Below are 17,608 nucleotides of genomic sequence, written 5' to 3'. Positions count from 1 at the left end.
TCAGGTTAATAATTACAGTCTATTCCATAAAATGCCGACTGTTTCCAAGGAATTTTTCTTTGGCACTTTTGCTTGGGTTAGAGAGGGTGAGGGGGGAGAGTCGTGTTGTGTCATGAGAGAGTTCAGCTGGGAGCTAGCCCAAAATGGAGAGCGGAACAGTTTGCACAAGGACCATAGCAATGTAGATAGGCTGTAGAGTTTTATGTCTAAACTAAATTTCCAGCTGAAACTTTCCTAAAAGAAAATTCCACCCAAACTTCTCCTTTACCAAGGTATCCAGGCTTGCGCTGGCTCTCTGCACAAGGACGAATCTCCCCCCCTCCCAATGCAAAGTTCATTGCTCTTGGCTGGTCACGTCCCACCTGAGCATTGGTGTCGCCGGTACGGGGTTGTGAGCTCTTAGCATACTCCTTGTTAAGCTTGAAAATGCTCAGTAGTGTCCTATAGGTCATTCTGCAGCTTCTAGCTGGAGGATTTAATGGTAGTTAATGTTAGAGAGAATACAGATAATGACCGAAGAGGTTTTTGAAAGCACATTCAGCGAAGTCTGTCTCCTGTAGCTGGTGGACCTGAAGAGACCTTTGGGATCAATTCTCGTCCCAGAGCACGCAGTGGAAAGACTGAAATTGAGAGGGGCCAGAATTTGGCTGGAGGAAGAGTGCAGCTAAATTATTTAATGGCTTATGTGTTGGCTCTGGATCAGAGATTGTCGCTGAACAGAACAACTGTAGGACAAACAAAGTGGTGGTGGTAATCATCCATAACAACTTAATTTTGCCTTTGATAGGTAGTTACTTCAGCATTTCCTTATACCAACCTAAGCTGTTCAGTTATTGCTTCACACGGCATTATTCCAGGTATTCTCTGTAGTAAAATTTAGGTATCCAATGCTGTGTCTATCATAGTAGGCAAATTTAGGAAGGTGACTACTCTGGCAATGATTTGCTATGTGACTTTAAACAGGACAGACGTTGTACATGATTATGTCTAAGGTACAGCAATACTGAGGTCAGGCAGTTATGGCATCATTAGATTGGCCTCCAGCACTTAACTTTTCTTTAAGCCTCTCCATTTCCATAATCTTAGCATAAGGTTTCCACATTTTCTAAGAGAAGGAAAACAAAAAGATGAAATTGAAAATACAGGCTAACAAGAAAGAGATCGTTTCATGAGCAGCGGAGCTGATGAAACCTATGCCTTGGTACCCTGAGACCCAAGTCTCACCCTGGTGCTGCTGCCTCCTCCCCACATCTCCTCACCCATCCCCTCTTCCATCTGCCTCCCGTGCCTCCTCGCCGCTCCCAGGACAAGGAGCAGCACCCACCACGAGCGATGCGGCACTGTGGATGTCCTGCCCGGCTCGTAAGCGTGTCCATGGATCAAACAGGGGGGACCCAGTGAATTCCTCTCTGGGGCAGCCTCTCGTTTCTACAAAGCCAGTGATTTTTGCAGTAAGCTTGTCGGAGATCAGCTATCAACCCTTCTGTCATGTTGGTTGAAACAGCCCACAAGCTCAAAAGCCACAGGTTGGACAGACAGAAGGGTAGGACATAAATCAAATTCCGTCTGGAAATCAGGCTAAAAATTTGATCCAAGTAAAAAGCACAGTGCAAAAGGGTTGTGGAGTTTTTTGTTATTTTTTCTTTAATTGTTTCACTTGCAGTAAATAATAATTAGGAAAAACCCAGGACTTCTAAAACACGGGGACAACTTTCCTGCAAGTTGCGTCATGCTATCCAGCATATTTATGCCCGAAAGAACGTGACCCTTCGTGTTTAGCCCTAAATAAGTCTTAGGGACCTCATCATTAAAATGTACAGATATGTGAATTACTTTATTCAGAGAAGTAGCTCCTAGGGGACAACTATTGTGAAAATAGCTATTCACATTTTGAAATATTTTCCAGATTGGTCTTGCATCAAAATGTGTTGGAGGGTGTGTATATTTTACGAATGCAACGCTGTAGAGCAAGGAAGTCTTGCAGCACGTAAAGGAAAATGCATTTTCTTATCCATCTGTTGCAGCTCTGATGTTACTGAATGCAATAATTTGGGATCTGAGCTTTTAGTTTTGCACAAGAAATGGAATATACAAACAATCATGAGTTTTGAGTTGTTGCTAGGCAGCAGGTTATTGCTTCTTGGAAAAGCGGCCACGGCTGCCTGGTCCGGCCGGGCTGCTCGGCCGGCGGGGCTGGGTGGGTGCTGACAGCCCCCAGCCCTGCTCCTTCTCATTCAGGTGACACCTGCAGCCAAAAGAGAGTTCGAGAACTCTAAATTTCATTCCTTGCCAACTAGTATTTAAAAGATGCCAAAAATTAAGGTTCTGAGGGCTTTAACATTTAATCATCAATTCCGAGCTTTTCCGCACCCTCCATTTCTGAATTGAAAGCCTGAGTGATTAAAAAAAACCAAAAAGGCAATTACCAATTATCTTTTGTTGAACCTGGTGATAAAAACAAAATCCGCCATGCCCTGTTTTATGTTCCTATTACTACATTTTTGTTTTAATCTCTAGCACGATCTGTGTTTCTAAACCTGTTGCAATGGAATTCAAAAGGGCTAATTCCAAGATCAAACAAATCACGGCCGCATGGTAAAAGCACGCTATGAATAGAGATTTGTTTTTCACTTCCCCTTCAAAAGGCAAATGTAGGTATTATTTCACCAACCAAAAAGTTTTACGTGGTAGAATAATTACTATGTTCAGCTGCATGAAGAGTCGTTAGATTTAGAGTCAAGGCAAGTCAATGGCAACTGAAACTAGTGGGAGCTGCGTAGTATTCTTAAATTATGCAAAATAAAACTATTTACTTTGTGATCACACTAGTGACTTAGAAACTTAACTTTTTAGGCTTCATATTTATTTAAATCTTAGCTATTGTGGTTTTATCCTGTGAACTGATTTTTTTTCTCTTGGTTCTTTTTTCCCTTTTTTCAAGCAGTTTCTGATGTCTGTAATCACAGCAGTTAATGGGAAAGACTTTCCAGAAACAAATCATATCCCAAGTATTACACAAAAATGAAGGCTTCTATTATACAAAAGTAACATGAAAAGTCTATATTAAATCTGGCACGACTGGTGCTCCACTGAGTTTAGTTCCGTTGTACAAATCGTTCAGTGTCAAATTTGGCTCGTGAACATCCTGTCTCTTTGTTTTGGAAACAAAATTGGTCTAATATAGATATGTGTTGGAAACGCTGCTTTGATGTCTTGACAAAAGCATCTGTACCCACAGCACACATCATTTTCTGGAGCCACCACTGTATTAAGAGTATTACAAGGAAAAAAAAAAATCAGTAAAGCAAATACCATTGTTAAGCAAAAGCATGGTGAAAAATCCCTGCAGCAGGATATATATTGAATCATAAAATGCATGCATAACAGACAGCGCACAGGTTTTCTCTTGTCTTCGCTACAGTTTCTTGTCTTAAAGTTGTGCTCTTACAAAAGCAGATAAATGTAAGAAATATTGAATTGCTGAGGCCAAACAATTACCTCTAGCTCCTATTATGCATAAGCAGCTTTAGGCAAATGTGCCTGTTTTGGAATTGTTACCGGTTCTGGGTAAGACTGGTGGAATTTTTATTTACAAAACCCATTTGTACCATCAAATTCTGTGCATGTTATGACCTTTACATGAATACATGCGATAGCACTAAAATAACTCTTCATAAATATACTTTTTGGCTGCAGAACTGCTTTTCCTTTGTTTGCTTATGCATAGTATTTGTCATATTTACAGTCACTTAAGAATTTTCTGGCTATCTCAAACATTCTTGTACTTTCAGAAACGGACGTGGTCACTAAAACGTGGATGTCTTAATAACATGCTGTGAAGGGGACTCTGAGAGTGGTAGAGGATTCCTTCCAATAGCTTTTTCTGTTATTTTAGTGCTATCGCATGTATTCATGTAAAGGTCATAACATGCACAGAATTTGAGAGTAGGTTAGGTGCTCAGTGGTCAATAAGCCAAGTAATCTTACAATAGGTACTAATGAATCTTAGTGCAAGGATCTGAACCAGGAATAGTATTCAGAATGCCTTAAAATTAGAGATAAGTGGAACCTGAAAAATTTAAATGTTGATGTTGCTTGGACTCACCTCCTTTCTTTGTCTCTATCTCCTGTCTACCTTCTTTTCTGTACAAACTTCTGGCACATCTAGTGTTCATATTTAAATATTTTATTCATTTGTCTAACCCAAAAGTCAGTGTTACATATTTCTTACATGAAACAGCAGGCCTCCAGCGATCACCTTGCTCTTGGCTTTTCTCCTCTCCTGCCTCCTGTGCCATGCCAGTGACAGACTTTCAGAGCCTGTCAGCCCTTCATCTCCATTTGCTTGCCATCGATCTGCCTTTTCCCACATGGTCCCAAACATCACCTCCAGGACAAAGCCCCTCCAGGTGATTCCTCTGCGGATGCTGCTTCCAGAGCTGCTGAGGCCCCACAGGAGGACTTGTTTAAAAAATCCCCAATAACATTTTAGTGTCAGCAGCTTTCCAAAAAAATAGGATGGCCACCAACCAGGAACTTTGATGAGAAACCAAAGGTGTCATCTCCCATGTGCTGCCCCTTACCTTGGTGTGAGGATAGAGCACCTCATACAGGAATCGGAATTTGCCAGGATTACTTAGAGGGGAGTCCTCTTCTCCAAGGAGAGTTTGGGTTTTTTGCTGCTCATGCACAATCTCTCACTGCTTTGCAAAATCCTCTTAGGAAAATGTGTCCAAATTATACAAAAGTATCTACCTCCCAGAATCATGGTGAAATATCTGGACAATATTGCATTGCTTTTAGCAGTGCAAAGAGATGGGTGGAAGCCAGTCCCACCGAAGTGGGAGGAACCATGGAACTTCAAGACCTTCGTTGCTTGGCTCATCAGCGTTGGGGAGCTTGATGGCTTGCTGCTTGTCTCCAGTTCTTCCTCTTGCTGCCACAGGAATAGGAACCTGTGACATTTATGGCATCTCTTCCATTTCTACAATGAAACTACTGAAGGAAAATTATGAAAGAGAATAATTTGGCTATTAAACACTATTATCCCTCGTGATCCACCCCAATTCTCCATGCCTTACAGATATCCTCCCTCTAATACCCTGGTTTTGAGCTCCCCATTCCCCTCCTACTACATTTTATAAAGATCTCAGAAGAGCTCCAGCAGGGAGCTCCAGTGACAGACCGTGTTATTTAGACTGAAGAAATCAAACCTATGTCAGTTAAATCTTCCTGCGTACTCCCATTTGAGTCCTTGTTCTGAGTTATGTCCACAGAGCTGGGCTTCAGCAGGTTTGGTGAGTTAGTCTAGGGACTGAGATTTGTTAGTGTATGCTTATGCTGCCTAGAGAAACCTAGGAATGTGTTCCTCCCCACACCACTGAAGATTTTTTAAAAAAAAGGAAGAAAATAAATAAAACTTGGAGGAGGAGGAGACAGGGAAAAAGGAGAAAGTGAAGAATCTACTTATTTTTGCCTCTGTGTATGTGATGGATGTGCTGGGGGTGATTCCCCACTTTATTTTATTAAGTGAAGATAAAGAATAATAGCAATGCATAATGAAAACACAATATTTTTTCTCTTATGCATGGGTTTCAGGATATAATTCCTGTGCTCTTTTTAGCCCCCTGATGAGCACCTTGCTTCTAATGGCACGGATAATGAGAGATTTACAACTTCTGGCTTTTTGATAGCAGACCAGAACTCATTTGTCCATTCCGTGGCAGCTCCTGTAATCATCTCTGCAGGCAGCCAGCTACAGCTTCAAGGTGTGCAAGCAGGGAAAGATAATTCAGTTAACAAATCTCATGATGCTACTTGTAATAGAAGAAAATCCATCCTGACATCTTAAAAAAATATTTTTTTATTTTGTTTACATAATGAATCCTGTTCAGACTGAAATGATTTCAGGCTGTTTTGCTTACTCTGATTTGAAAATCTTCCCAGCAAAGCTGCCTTAAAATACTGTTATCTTTGTGCAACTTTGTTCAAGTACTTTCTTTTGTGGCAAGGTACTTGTCTGTATTGGTTTGGCTTTTTCCACGGCAAGAAAGATTTCAAGAAAAGAGTTGGCAGCTGCTTTCTCCCCCTTTAAATCTATATTGCTGTTTGACCCCCATTGTAAGGAGGTGCATGCTGCTTCTTGTAAGAGGTTCAGCAAAGATGCTGTAACAGGGCTGATGTACTCTCCTTCTGTCATCCTCTCTTGATAGGCAAGTACAGTGTGGTTTCTAGCTGTGTTCGAGCTATCACAATGACATCGTGTGCCCCTTAAATATCTTGGTGAAAACTGCTGTCTCTTCTTACATGAAGGTAGCTGAATGTCAAATCCTGCAGAGATGAAAATCAGGTGTATTTTTATGAGAATGTAAGAGCGTAAAATCCATGTGTGGCTATGGGGTTGCCTTCCTGCCCTGCCTGTGTCCCGTCTTCACTGGGATGCTGCCTTCGGACCATCGTCAACACACCACCTCACCTCTTCCTTGAACTTAACATCACTTCTGAAGGCTCAGAATAACGTCCTTGAAGGATGGCAAGACTGTGCCGTGCCAAGGCTTTCTGGAGATGCATCGCTCTCTCCACTAACAAGTAAACGTGATGTTCGCCAGTAGATTCCCTATAAATCAATTTAATATCAGCAGGGACTTCGGTATAAGGTGGGATTTTCAGCTTTCATCTGTCTCTACGTTTAGTACCAAGCATGTGAACTTCAGCTTCATTGTTTGGTTTTATTTTAGATGACAATACTCTCTGCAATTTTATTATATTCTTTCTTTATGACACATGAAGAAGACCAGAAGATGTGGATTTGGTTCTGGAGTTCATTCTGACTTGGCTTTCATCTTAGATGTATCTGTAATGGCCGGATGGTTTTTCTGGATGACTCACTTCAGATCTGAAGAAGTGAATTATGATCTCTCCCAGCCCTTACTGAGAGGGAGAGTGGTGAATCTTTAATGATGACACTCTTTTCTTCAAGGCTTCCTCAAGGTATTTGAATTAAATAAGTCACAAGAAAATTTAAACAAATCTAATGTTTTAAACAGAATAAAGTATAAATTAATTCCTCCAAGTTAATTTTAATGATACGGTTTATCTGCTGATAACTTACAGTAGGAATAATGCACAGAAGGAGAAAAAGGCTTAAAAAAAAAGTTTTACGTGATACCAGAGACATTGTGTTAGCTGAGTGACTGCTCTGGTGCCTGACCCTGCAGCCAAGCCACCCATGTCCTTTAACTCCCACGTCCCAGATGGGGAATTTGAGCATTTTTGGGTAATCAATAGTGCTGACCTGAGGGCTGTGGGGACCCTGGCTGCCATGGACCTGGGAGGGAGCCCGACTCCCCTTGGAGATCTCTTAGATGGTGGGCTAAGGATCAACAAAAGAGAGAATTTTTTGGTGAAGTGGAGAAGTTTTCCCCTTTTCATATGGTGTATGTGTTCTGCGATGCTGTTTTATCGTGTTTTGAGGGAAGTGCTGGAGGTTCCTGGAGCCTCCAGAGGACTTCATTTTTGAGGTGATGCTGGTGGCTCAGGGGGGATGGCAGACCTGGTCAGCAGGGCTTGGAGCAGAGCAGAGGAGATCAGAAGTGCTGACACGCATTTGAAATTTGTCAGCATATGAATAGTAAATATGAATGAAACATGCAACTTTCATGACAAAAACTGGAGATGAGGCCAGGGCCAGTGGTCTGAAGTCATTCCAGCTCTGCCCTGTGTCACTCTGGGTGCCATCAAACGACCACCCCCCCCCAGCATGGCAGTCTGTATGTGTCTAGCAAAGACCTGAAACACTGGCAAAATAGCATTATCCATGGACTGTTTTCATGTGTGTCTCAAGTTCTGTACAAAACCTCAGCTGGCCACAAACTGGGCTGTCCTGTGCATGCCAAATACTTGCAGTACACTATTTTTCACCAGCACCCTCACCTTTGCAATCTATCTGTGTTTTAGCAAGCTGATTTACAAGTACATCTTTTCTGAATCATTATCTGAACCGTCTGCCAGTTGGCCCGAGGCAGACATCCAGGCACTCGAGACTGGGAGAATCGGTTCCAGCTGCACTCCATAATTAGGAAAACCCTGGTCTGTAGCCGGATGTCCAGATGCCTTGCCAAAGAGCATATCATTTGCTTCAACAAACAGTATTTGTGGGGGAAAAAAATAAAAAGAGTGAAGATGTAATAGGACAAAGTTCATATGCCAGCAACTGCTCCTCTATTCCTCGTCGCATCTCCTGTTTGTAAGCTGGAGAGGTGGGTCACAGAGAGAAGGGAAGGCCTGGGGACGTTAAACAAATCCTCAGGATTTCAACTCAGAAATAAGTTTCTCATGCTCCCCACAGAGATGGAAAGTACTTGAAATGCCATTTCTTTCATGCTTTCGCACCAGGGAAAAACTGAACTTTGCATTTTGTTGTTTAACAAAAGTTACAGTGCAGTGTGTTTTGTCAGCAATGAGAATTTGTATGAAAACTCTGTATGTGACACATCTCAGCTAAACCCTTGTGCTCCCTGAAGTGTCTTCATTTCAAACACAGATTCGAGCTCTTTTTAAAGGTTTGGGGTTTTTTTTGCTTGTTCTGTTGACGTGAATTAACAAATGTGAAGCTTCCAAGAATAGATTTAATAATATCATGAAAAATATCACAGCTTTTGCCACCAACGCCATTTAATCTATCTCAGCAACTAGTTTAAATGACTTGCCAAAAGTTTGAGTGTTTTCCAAAAATAGGGCTCCCATAGTAAAACGAGAATGTCATTGCACAGGATATGGTACAAAATGCAATGCAAAACTCCACTCTGGATGATGTAGCAAAGAAAATAAAAATTTCCTCCTCTTCTTCTTCCCACCTCACTTCTTCCTATCTTTCCTGCTCCAGAAAGAGCTACTTTTTAGAGTTAAACAAACAAGAAGTAACTTATCTATTCCAAGGGGTCTATGTGGAATTGGAAGGTCCTACCTACAGATTATTGCTAATTACAGGAGGTTACTTTGATGAGGATAACTTACATATTATACGTACTCTACTGTGTGGACTTTGACAACTTGTTCTTGTTTGACTCTGTAGTACTCAGTCTTTCTCTTGTGCTGAAAATATATTTGAATGAAATTCATGAACAGCCATCTGGCAAAACATGCCTGTCTGGATCTGATTTATCTCCGGCCAGCCTTCTGGATTTCCTTGTGCACTGGTTGACATTCGCAAGTTGATGTTGTCCTGTTGTAGCTTTGCAGCTTGGTCTGAGACAACTGTGGTTTTCTTACTGTAAAGTGTTCGAGGAAAACATTCATAACTTAGGTGAAGTTGTTGCTTTAATTACATACGTTTTGTTTATCAAACTTTTGGATTTTTTGAGGTTTTGCCTTAATTCAATCCAACAATTTCTCCTTTATCCTACCCTGCAAGTTATTCCCTACTTAGTTGTTTTGAAAAGTAAATAAGACAGCATATGTAGCAGCTTTTCATCATGCAGGTATTCACATGTAACTCACCAGAGTACTGATACACTGAAAATAACCTTTCCATAAGGCTCACCCAGCAGTTACCCCTCTCCCACTGCTGGTGGGTGCAGGTGGATTTTGTCCTTCACTGGAAGTGCAGCACCTCCTTCTCACTGCGTACCGCAGGAGGGTGAGGAGTAGGCTCCAGGGGCATCTCGCCCGTGTTTTGTGCCAGCAGTTACCATGATCCGGTGCCAGATCAGGTTCATTGCATTTTCACTGATTGCAATTGTGCATTATTTCTTTGCCAAAAAATGCGTAGTGGGCCCTCTGCTCCGGCTATTTTCTGGATTCTCTGTTTTTTCCCATACTGTGGCTAATGAGTCCAGCTGTTTTCTCTGTTGCTCAGGACCTTCTTTCGCTCAATGACAAAAGCAAACCTCTGTTTTTCATGCCAGCTATGAATATACACAGTGGCATTGGCATCTTAGAGCTGTGCAAGTAAAGAATTAAAGTATACCTTAGTATACTTTATTAAAGCAGAAGGTTCATCAAACAACCTGCTAGTGTTTTGTGATTGCTGATGGGACTCAAGGAGATCTCTTGATCGGGGATAGACCTGATACCTTCCCTCTTTTTCCTTTTTACTCCTTAGCTGCACCCAAGGAGATGAAGCCATGAAGCCTGCTATGGTGGGTATGCTTTAATGAACACTTCTTAAAGTGGAGCTGATTTATATTCCTTTGTTAATAAATGTTACATGTAAACTGAAATTCTGCTTTGTAAAAAATTGTCAACTTCTGTGGCAGGCTGTCTGTGTGAAAGAAAAAAAAAAGTCTCAGCAGTGGTGTGACTGGTTGCTAAAAAGCACCAGCCAGTAATGTCAAGAGATTTCAGTCCAAATAGAGAATTTTTGAAAATTAATTTTGGATGCTTATTACAAAATAGAAAGTAACGTAATTTCTGGCAAAACTGTTGACAGCAGACGTAATGTATCATTGCAATAGCCCAGGCTCGGTGTTATATGGAAATTAGCTCTGTGTAAAAAGCTGCAGACAGGCTAGCGCTCACAGAAAACAAGAGATGACAAAATCAGAGACTGATGTACTGATGTAATAGTTATCACTGAACTAGAAAAGTTGTGATGTAATATAATTTGTGAATATGATTTAAAATTACTGTTCTTTAAATGTGAAGGTGATTTAGTTCAAATGAAATCAAACTTATAGCATCCAGCCCATTAATGTGCTCATTTGTGCTCCCAGTTCTGCAGACTACACAAAAGTGACATTTGTTGAAATCCTCATTTCCCATCTTCCCCGATTCCTCCACATTCACACCTGAAGCCCCAGCAGCCAAAAGCAGAGATATTCAAGCTTTGGATCAGCCCTGAACACATTCTGAGACTGTCCACAAACACATCTTTGCAACAGGATCCCAGGGGCGTTTCAAGTGCCTCTCCTGGGAAGAGGGAGAAATAGGATCCCTCCGATCACCAGATCCCAGGGCAATCAGATCATTTTTCCCTCCTGCTTGCACTCCATTTAAAACCACATTTTCTAACTCGTCTCCTCCAGGACACTGAAAATAATGTTACTTTCTCTGTGGTTTTTCCCCAGGAGTGACACAAAAGCGATGGGGCACTGATGGCCGGAGAACGTGCACAGGCCTTCAGCGGGAGAGCGCTGCGGAGGGAAAATCAAGCTCTACCAAGGTAAAATGAATAAATTATGTTTAGATAGCAGTCAGCAGAATGCATTCAGGTTTAAAAAACAATCGCTGATTGCTGAGCAGTGTATTTGGACTTGGTTTTGTTTAGCTAGGCTTAGCTTAGGCAGCAGAAAAGCCAAACAAAATGACGACTAAATGTTGTGGTTCAATGTGCTCTTGGTGAGGAGGAAAAAAATTGCATGTTTTGTGGGGGGAAAAAAGTTGTTAAAAACACCTCAGGAGGCTAAATCAAGTGGTATCCCAAATATCAGTACACTCTGTCTCAGATGTTCTCAAGATAAAGCCTGAAGTTTTCAGTTCACCACAATTACTTTGTGTAAGTGCATATTTTTTTTTTTCACAAGATGCAGTGAAGCTTGAAAGCTCCCAGTGAGCATAGGATCAGCTGGTCAGACCTTAAAGATCTATTTCTTTGCCGAAGGTTGGGAGAAGGGAATAATACATATACTCAAGCTGAAAAAGGAAAAGCAAATTATTTAAAATGTTGCTGCATGAGTTTGAAGCTAATCAGGAGCATTTTTGATGTGCCTTTGGACTCTTGCAGGATGTCTCCATCTGTGCAGCCCTTAAAAAAAGAAATAAATGTTAAATTAACTACTGGAGCATGAGAAATGCATCCAAATAAAGTATTTCAAGCAACATTCTTCTTTGGTGCCCTGTAGAAATCTCGGGGAAGTCGAGAGTTTTGGAAGGCATGCAGAGGTCTTAAACCTTTAGGTAGAAGTAAATGCAGTGCAGAAAATACGAGGCAAAAGTTGTTACAAACCATGAAAGAAACAAAGAAGGAAGAAAATGCTTTCCCTGGGGCTGTGAAATTATTGAATTGTCAAAACCACAGGCAGCTGGTTTAAAGAGTTGATAAAATTTACCTGGCATTTCACCTCGTTAATAAACTCTTGATCTAACTCTCCCTATTTGGGTTCCCAAATCAGCCTTCCCGAGAGTTACAAGCCCGTTTTCTGTATTGTTTCCATGCATGGGGGACAGGAGCGCAGGAATGGTTTTCCCCTTGGGCTTCGGTGCAGGGTCCCGTCTCTGGCACCCAGGCCCTGAGAAGGATGACCATGGCACCTGGGAGGTCACAACTCTGTCACTCACGCAGTCTTCCTTGAGGAAGAAGAGTATTTCGTTTTGTGAAATATTTGTCAAGTACTGGCATTGATTATCAGATGTTAGACGCCCAGATACGACTGAGACGAATTCATAACAAGCAGGAGCAGTACAGCTAGCAAATGGCACCTAAACCCCAGACGAACTGGACTGAACTTTCATTATGGAGCTTATCCTCAGAATTTGCATGCCAAGTCAGTGGGTCTTTTTCTATGAGGATTGGGAGATCTAGGAACACAAGGCAGGAGCAATCTAATCAGCCAATTTACAGCAGCAATGAGATTAGGCCAGATGCTTTATTGCATGTGACTTATGTGACCAGCCGTGTGGATAATAATAGCAGGAGATTTTAAACTCAGGTTTACTCTTTCTCGGATAGCTTTAAAGTAAAAGCACCTCCTTTATCACATTGAGTGAAGTAATGTACGGTCTATCAGGATAGATGTTTACTGTCATGGCTGGAAAAATGAATCTGGGCCACTGTCAATCAATCTTGGACATGTGTGGTTTTACATGATTGATAGGTGCCACCAAGTAATAATAAGCAAGAGGGAACTAATGAATTAAAATAGTACCTGGAGCCCTTATAGGAAATCACATCACTTTTGTGGGAAAGATCATGGAGAAGTTTTTCCATACTTATAACTGGTGAGGTTGTAGACCAGTCATGACTCTGATGCCCACATGTCCTCTGCAGCATGTGTTGGCACACGTGGACCTTCAGGCTAATGATCCATAATGTATTTAAATGCATTTTAAATTCCAGCAGACCATCATGAAAGAGCAGTTTAGAGTCTGAAACTGGCAATTGCCTTTGACATGTCAATTTTTAAAGAAACATAGCAGCCACAAATCCCAACTGAGACAACGGACTAAATACTGAAAATAATAGTATAGAATACACATTTTTAATTTTAATATTTTTTTGCACCAGAGTGATAAGGTTTTCATTGAGGTCTCCCAGACAATTCAGAGCTGATTTCAAGAGCGTGTGTTTTTAAATGACAAAAAAGTTAGGATTAATAGAAAGTTAACAAGAAATCTCAAACTGTCTGGTGTGATAGATGGTAGATGAGAAACAGTTACATATATTATGATAGCATATGTTGATAATTTGAATCTTTTCATTTGCAGGAATCTCTATCATCACAAAATACAAAATTGATTTCACCGATAGTCATTTCGCAGATGATTGATGAGAATAAATCAAAAGAAAATTGGCCCGCTTTGCCTATGCAGTCCATTATCCCCCAGCCCAGCGCTTATCACACGAAGCAATCTTTGGCCAACCATGGTTCAGTCAACATTAAAAGAGTCAACATTAAAAGTCAACTTCCCAGCAGATTAGAAATTCAGGTATCTTTAGATGACACCACGTCTCCATCGAACTCTCCCATCACAGAGGGGAAACAGTGTCAAAACCAGCAGAAAGGGTTTGCCTCCATAACTATTACAGCCAGGCGTGTTGCTGCAGGTTCCAGCGACCCAGCACGTGGAGCTGGAGCTGTGCAAGAGCCCAACGCCGTGTCACCCACCTCGACCAAAGTCCCTGAAGCCCTCTGTCGCTGGCCTCTACCGGGCCACGCAAACCAAAATGTCTCTCCATTAAAGATTTCTGAATCTTGCTCACAATTAAGTGAAGAGCCACGAAAGTGGATTTTTGACCCTGGAAACAAAGAGAACAGCGTGGGTCTTCAAAGCAGTGATGCGAGAGAGACGGTACTACCTTCATTCATCTCATGTGTCCACCTTCAGGTTTCTCAGCAGTGTCCAAATACCATCTATTATTTAGACAAGTCGCTCAATGTGCGCATTGACCAACCTCGAATTAAATGCCAAAAAATTCATACATCAGCGTTGTCCTTCAATATAAATTGCAGTTCGTCTAGATTAACAGCAGATGGAGTAGATGGCATAGCTAATGGAGAGCCAATAGAGGAGATATTTAAGACAAAGCTCCTAGGAGAAAACAAGACTCCACTCAGATCAAACTGGAGTGCAGACTTAACAGAAAATAATGTAATTAATAGAGAGACAACAAATGAAGGCTATTTGGGTAGTAAATACCCTCTGCAAAGTGTCTTTGTCTCTGAACTTCCAGCATTTGTGGATATACCCAGAGGACCTAATAATGTAGTAACAACGAAGAAAGATGATGATAAGCAATCTGGCAGCTATCACACCACATTTTCTCTCCAACTTCCTAATTCAAGTGATGAGGCAGGTAAGTTATTTCCGCAAACCTCAGTCTGGTGGAGCAGAAGTTCAGGCTGGAACAGACCCACCACAATGATTTTATGTAAGCAGATAATAGTAATCTTTGCTTCTGCAAAGGCACGGTGAGTCAGAGCACAACCCAGAGGTTTTCCATTCCGGGACTACCATGAATATATTTGCCATGCTGGTGATGCATGCTGCTCATCAGATGATAGAGAAAACTCTGCCTGTGTTTTCTGCATTAAACCTCTACTTTTAACCATTTATAGCTGTCTTTTTTTTTTATTTTTTTCCCTCCCAGCAACATGCAAGCGCTTAGCCCCTGAAAATAATTAGGTCTTCCTTTGTATAAGGGCTGAATTTCAAGATGTGAGATTAAGAAGGGGATGGCTGCATAAGCTTGGTTTTGTGCTCTTGTGATTAAAAATGATCGTTTTCAGCTTTTATTTAGAAGGCTATAGTAATAAGCCCAGGCTTTTATAACTAATGGCTCCAGGTAAATGGTTTGCAAATCTTTAACACATTTGTTTCAAACATCTCCAAGCATCTTGCAAACATAAAATTTTCTTCGCAACATTGCTCTCGGGGAAGGGAAAGGTACCGAGGGGATTGCTTGCTGCCCGGAGTGGCATAGCTTCTGCCGCACTGGGCTGCAGCAGCTATTTTACAGTGCACTTGAATAACCACAGCTGAGTTTATTGACTCTCCAGGAAGGGACTGTGGATGGGAAGAATGTCAATAAGGGAGTCTGGTTTTTACCAAAAACACTAAGGTTAAAACTTACCCCCCATGTATCCTGCGACCTTGGGCTACATTTAATTGCAATTACCTTGTTCTTATATAGCCTTTTTGATCTAAGGGTCAGTATATGAACATAAGCTACTTCCTAAAATTCATTTGGATCTTCATCTTTCCAGTGCGCAAATGGAAAAAAAGAGAAAAATGAGAAGTTGCGTCCATGGGCTGAGCAAGGTACAAAACCTGGGCTGCACCGTCCCTTTGCACCTTGCTGTTACTGCTGCACCCGCTCGAAATCAGTGGGACTGCTCTTGCAGTTATCAAGGTGCAAAGAGTGAGATGGCACTGCTTTATTCAGAGGCCTCCTGCTTTAACCTTAAAGATAATTATCAACAGAGCCGGGATTTTCCACAGAGAAACCGGCAGTGTCAGTAATTCCAGAGTCGGGCCCTTAAATGAAAACTGCATGGGTCTGCAGGGTGAAGCACCCCTCAGGCTGGCTGCTGAAGAAAGCCTGAGGTAAAATATTTTCTTTATGTTTATAAGTGTAATCCAGGCTGTCTGTTGAAGGGGAGATGGCACCGTGGGGAGCAGGAGAGGGAAGATGCCAACCAGTGCTAAAGCAAGGAAGAAATGTAAAGGGGTGAGGGTTGGTGAGGACCTTCCACTGACCGACACCAGCAAATTAAGCATTTCAGCTTTGGACTTCATTTCATGCCATCCTAATTTCTAATAACAATGTCCTCCTGAAGTCTCCATAGGAAGTACTATGCATTCAAGGCTTTGTTCAACGCCATTTAAGGTCTCTCTGTGATATACCACAGAAACAAGGATTAGAATAATATTGAGACTTCCCTGGGCTTGGTAATACAGTGGTGGTCATGAAAGAATCACTTTTACTAGAAGTAATTAGAAAGTGAAATAGGACACTGCTCATGGCTCCACAGTTTTACTAAAAAGAGGAAATAAGTGAGGTAACCAGCTGAGAAATACTGGGTTTTGAAAAATGATTTCCACCATTTGTGTACACAAGAATACAGGTGTAAATAAACATGGGAAGTGTTACCGTTTTAACTGCTTCCACCTTTTGTGCAAGCAATAATGTAGAATGTAAAGATATACATTTCTCTTGATCAGACCCTTTGTAATATATAAGAAGGTGTTTATCAGCTTACTACAACTTTCCTGTGTGAAATTTGTACAACCAGCCAGAATAATGCTTCAAAACAACAGCCTTTCTCACCAGGATCCCCAAAGTAATGAGCCCTTGCATAGCCGTCAGCCATTGAATGTGACAAATCATAAGAAACCTAGTTAAATGCATGAGACATCCGCACTGCTCATTAAAATGAAAGGCAATTGGTATGATTTTAACCTGGGAGAAAATGAAAAAGTGAGTGCCCTTTAGTTCTGAAAATGTTGAAGCGAGGGTGAGAAGTGATCTCTTAGGTCCAATACTCCGTTCTGGTGCAAATCTGGTACAGTCCTACAGCCTGTTAAATGTTTTTTTCCCTGGACTAGTTTTAAATATCTAAAGAAAGCTATAACGGGACACAGTTGCCTTCCTGCTTTTTGCTGTGGCACTTCTGTGTATACAGCTCAAAATTACAAGATGCTGCTGTACGAGCCCAGCAAAATAACTACCCCATCAGCAAAGTCCTTTATACCGTTACAGATTCCCAATTCTTTCAAGATATTTTTTCCTCCAATGTTTACTAGCTCAAATACATTCACGTTAAGCTTTGGTCTGCTATATGTTTATGCAATGAAATGTTTGTGAAATGAAATGTGTAAAAAGAAGGAAGAACTCTCAAAGAAGGGGCAGCGAACAATTTTTGACACTGTGTTAATACTTTAACATAGTTATCTTATGGATGAAGGAACTGTGGAGAGCACTTTGTCCATCACATTTCTGATGACCCAGAAAGTTCGAGTTTATATTAGTTTGCAGCTGTAGGCAATACCTTCCTGCCAGCAGAAATACAAGTGGTAATAACATTGCCATGGAAAAAAAAAAAAAAAAAAAAAAGAAAAATTACTTTCGAGGCTAGACTTTTCTGTATGAAATCTGTAAATGTAGTTTCCAGGATGTATAGGCTGCCTTATTAGGATCTGAAGTGGAATGAGCACCCAAATACTTCTCTGCTTTACAGGTACTGGGGCCAGCTTTGCTGTTACCTATAGGGCCGGCTGAGTCATGGCCTCTTTGGAGTGTCTTTTTTCTAATTTTTCATGTGGCTTCGCTAAAGTAATGATGACTCTACTTATACTATTACTCATACTAGTTCATGTTCAAATCCAAGTATTCAAGACTTGGCTTTAAATGGACCTGGATAACCTAATCTAAGGCTCTGCTTTCAGCAGG

The 17,608-nt window shown here is 41.3% G+C and overlaps 1 protein-coding gene across 1 annotated transcript in view; it reads left to right on the top strand.

Moving 5' to 3' along the window:
* The window catches only part of LOC104078142 (chromosome unknown open reading frame, human C10orf90), a 68,504-nt gene that overhangs the window by 21,822 nt on the left and 29,074 nt on the right, over positions 1-17,608 (top strand). The window contains exons 2-3 of the mRNA XM_009579674.1: positions 11,067-11,161; positions 13,423-14,512. Coding sequence (XP_009577969.1) covers positions 11,067-11,161; positions 13,423-14,512 — 1,185 coding nt within the window. The remainder of the gene's footprint in view (positions 1-11,066; positions 11,162-13,422; positions 14,513-17,608) is intronic.

Source organism: Fulmarus glacialis, unplaced genomic scaffold (genome assembly GCF_000690835.1).
Source record: "Fulmarus glacialis isolate BGI_N327 unplaced genomic scaffold, ASM69083v1 scaffold8426, whole genome shotgun sequence".
NCBI lineage: Eukaryota > Metazoa > Chordata > Aves > Procellariiformes > Procellariidae > Fulmarus > Fulmarus glacialis.
Note: the sequence above shows the minus strand (reverse complement) of the source record. Positions and strands in the feature narration are given on the sequence as shown.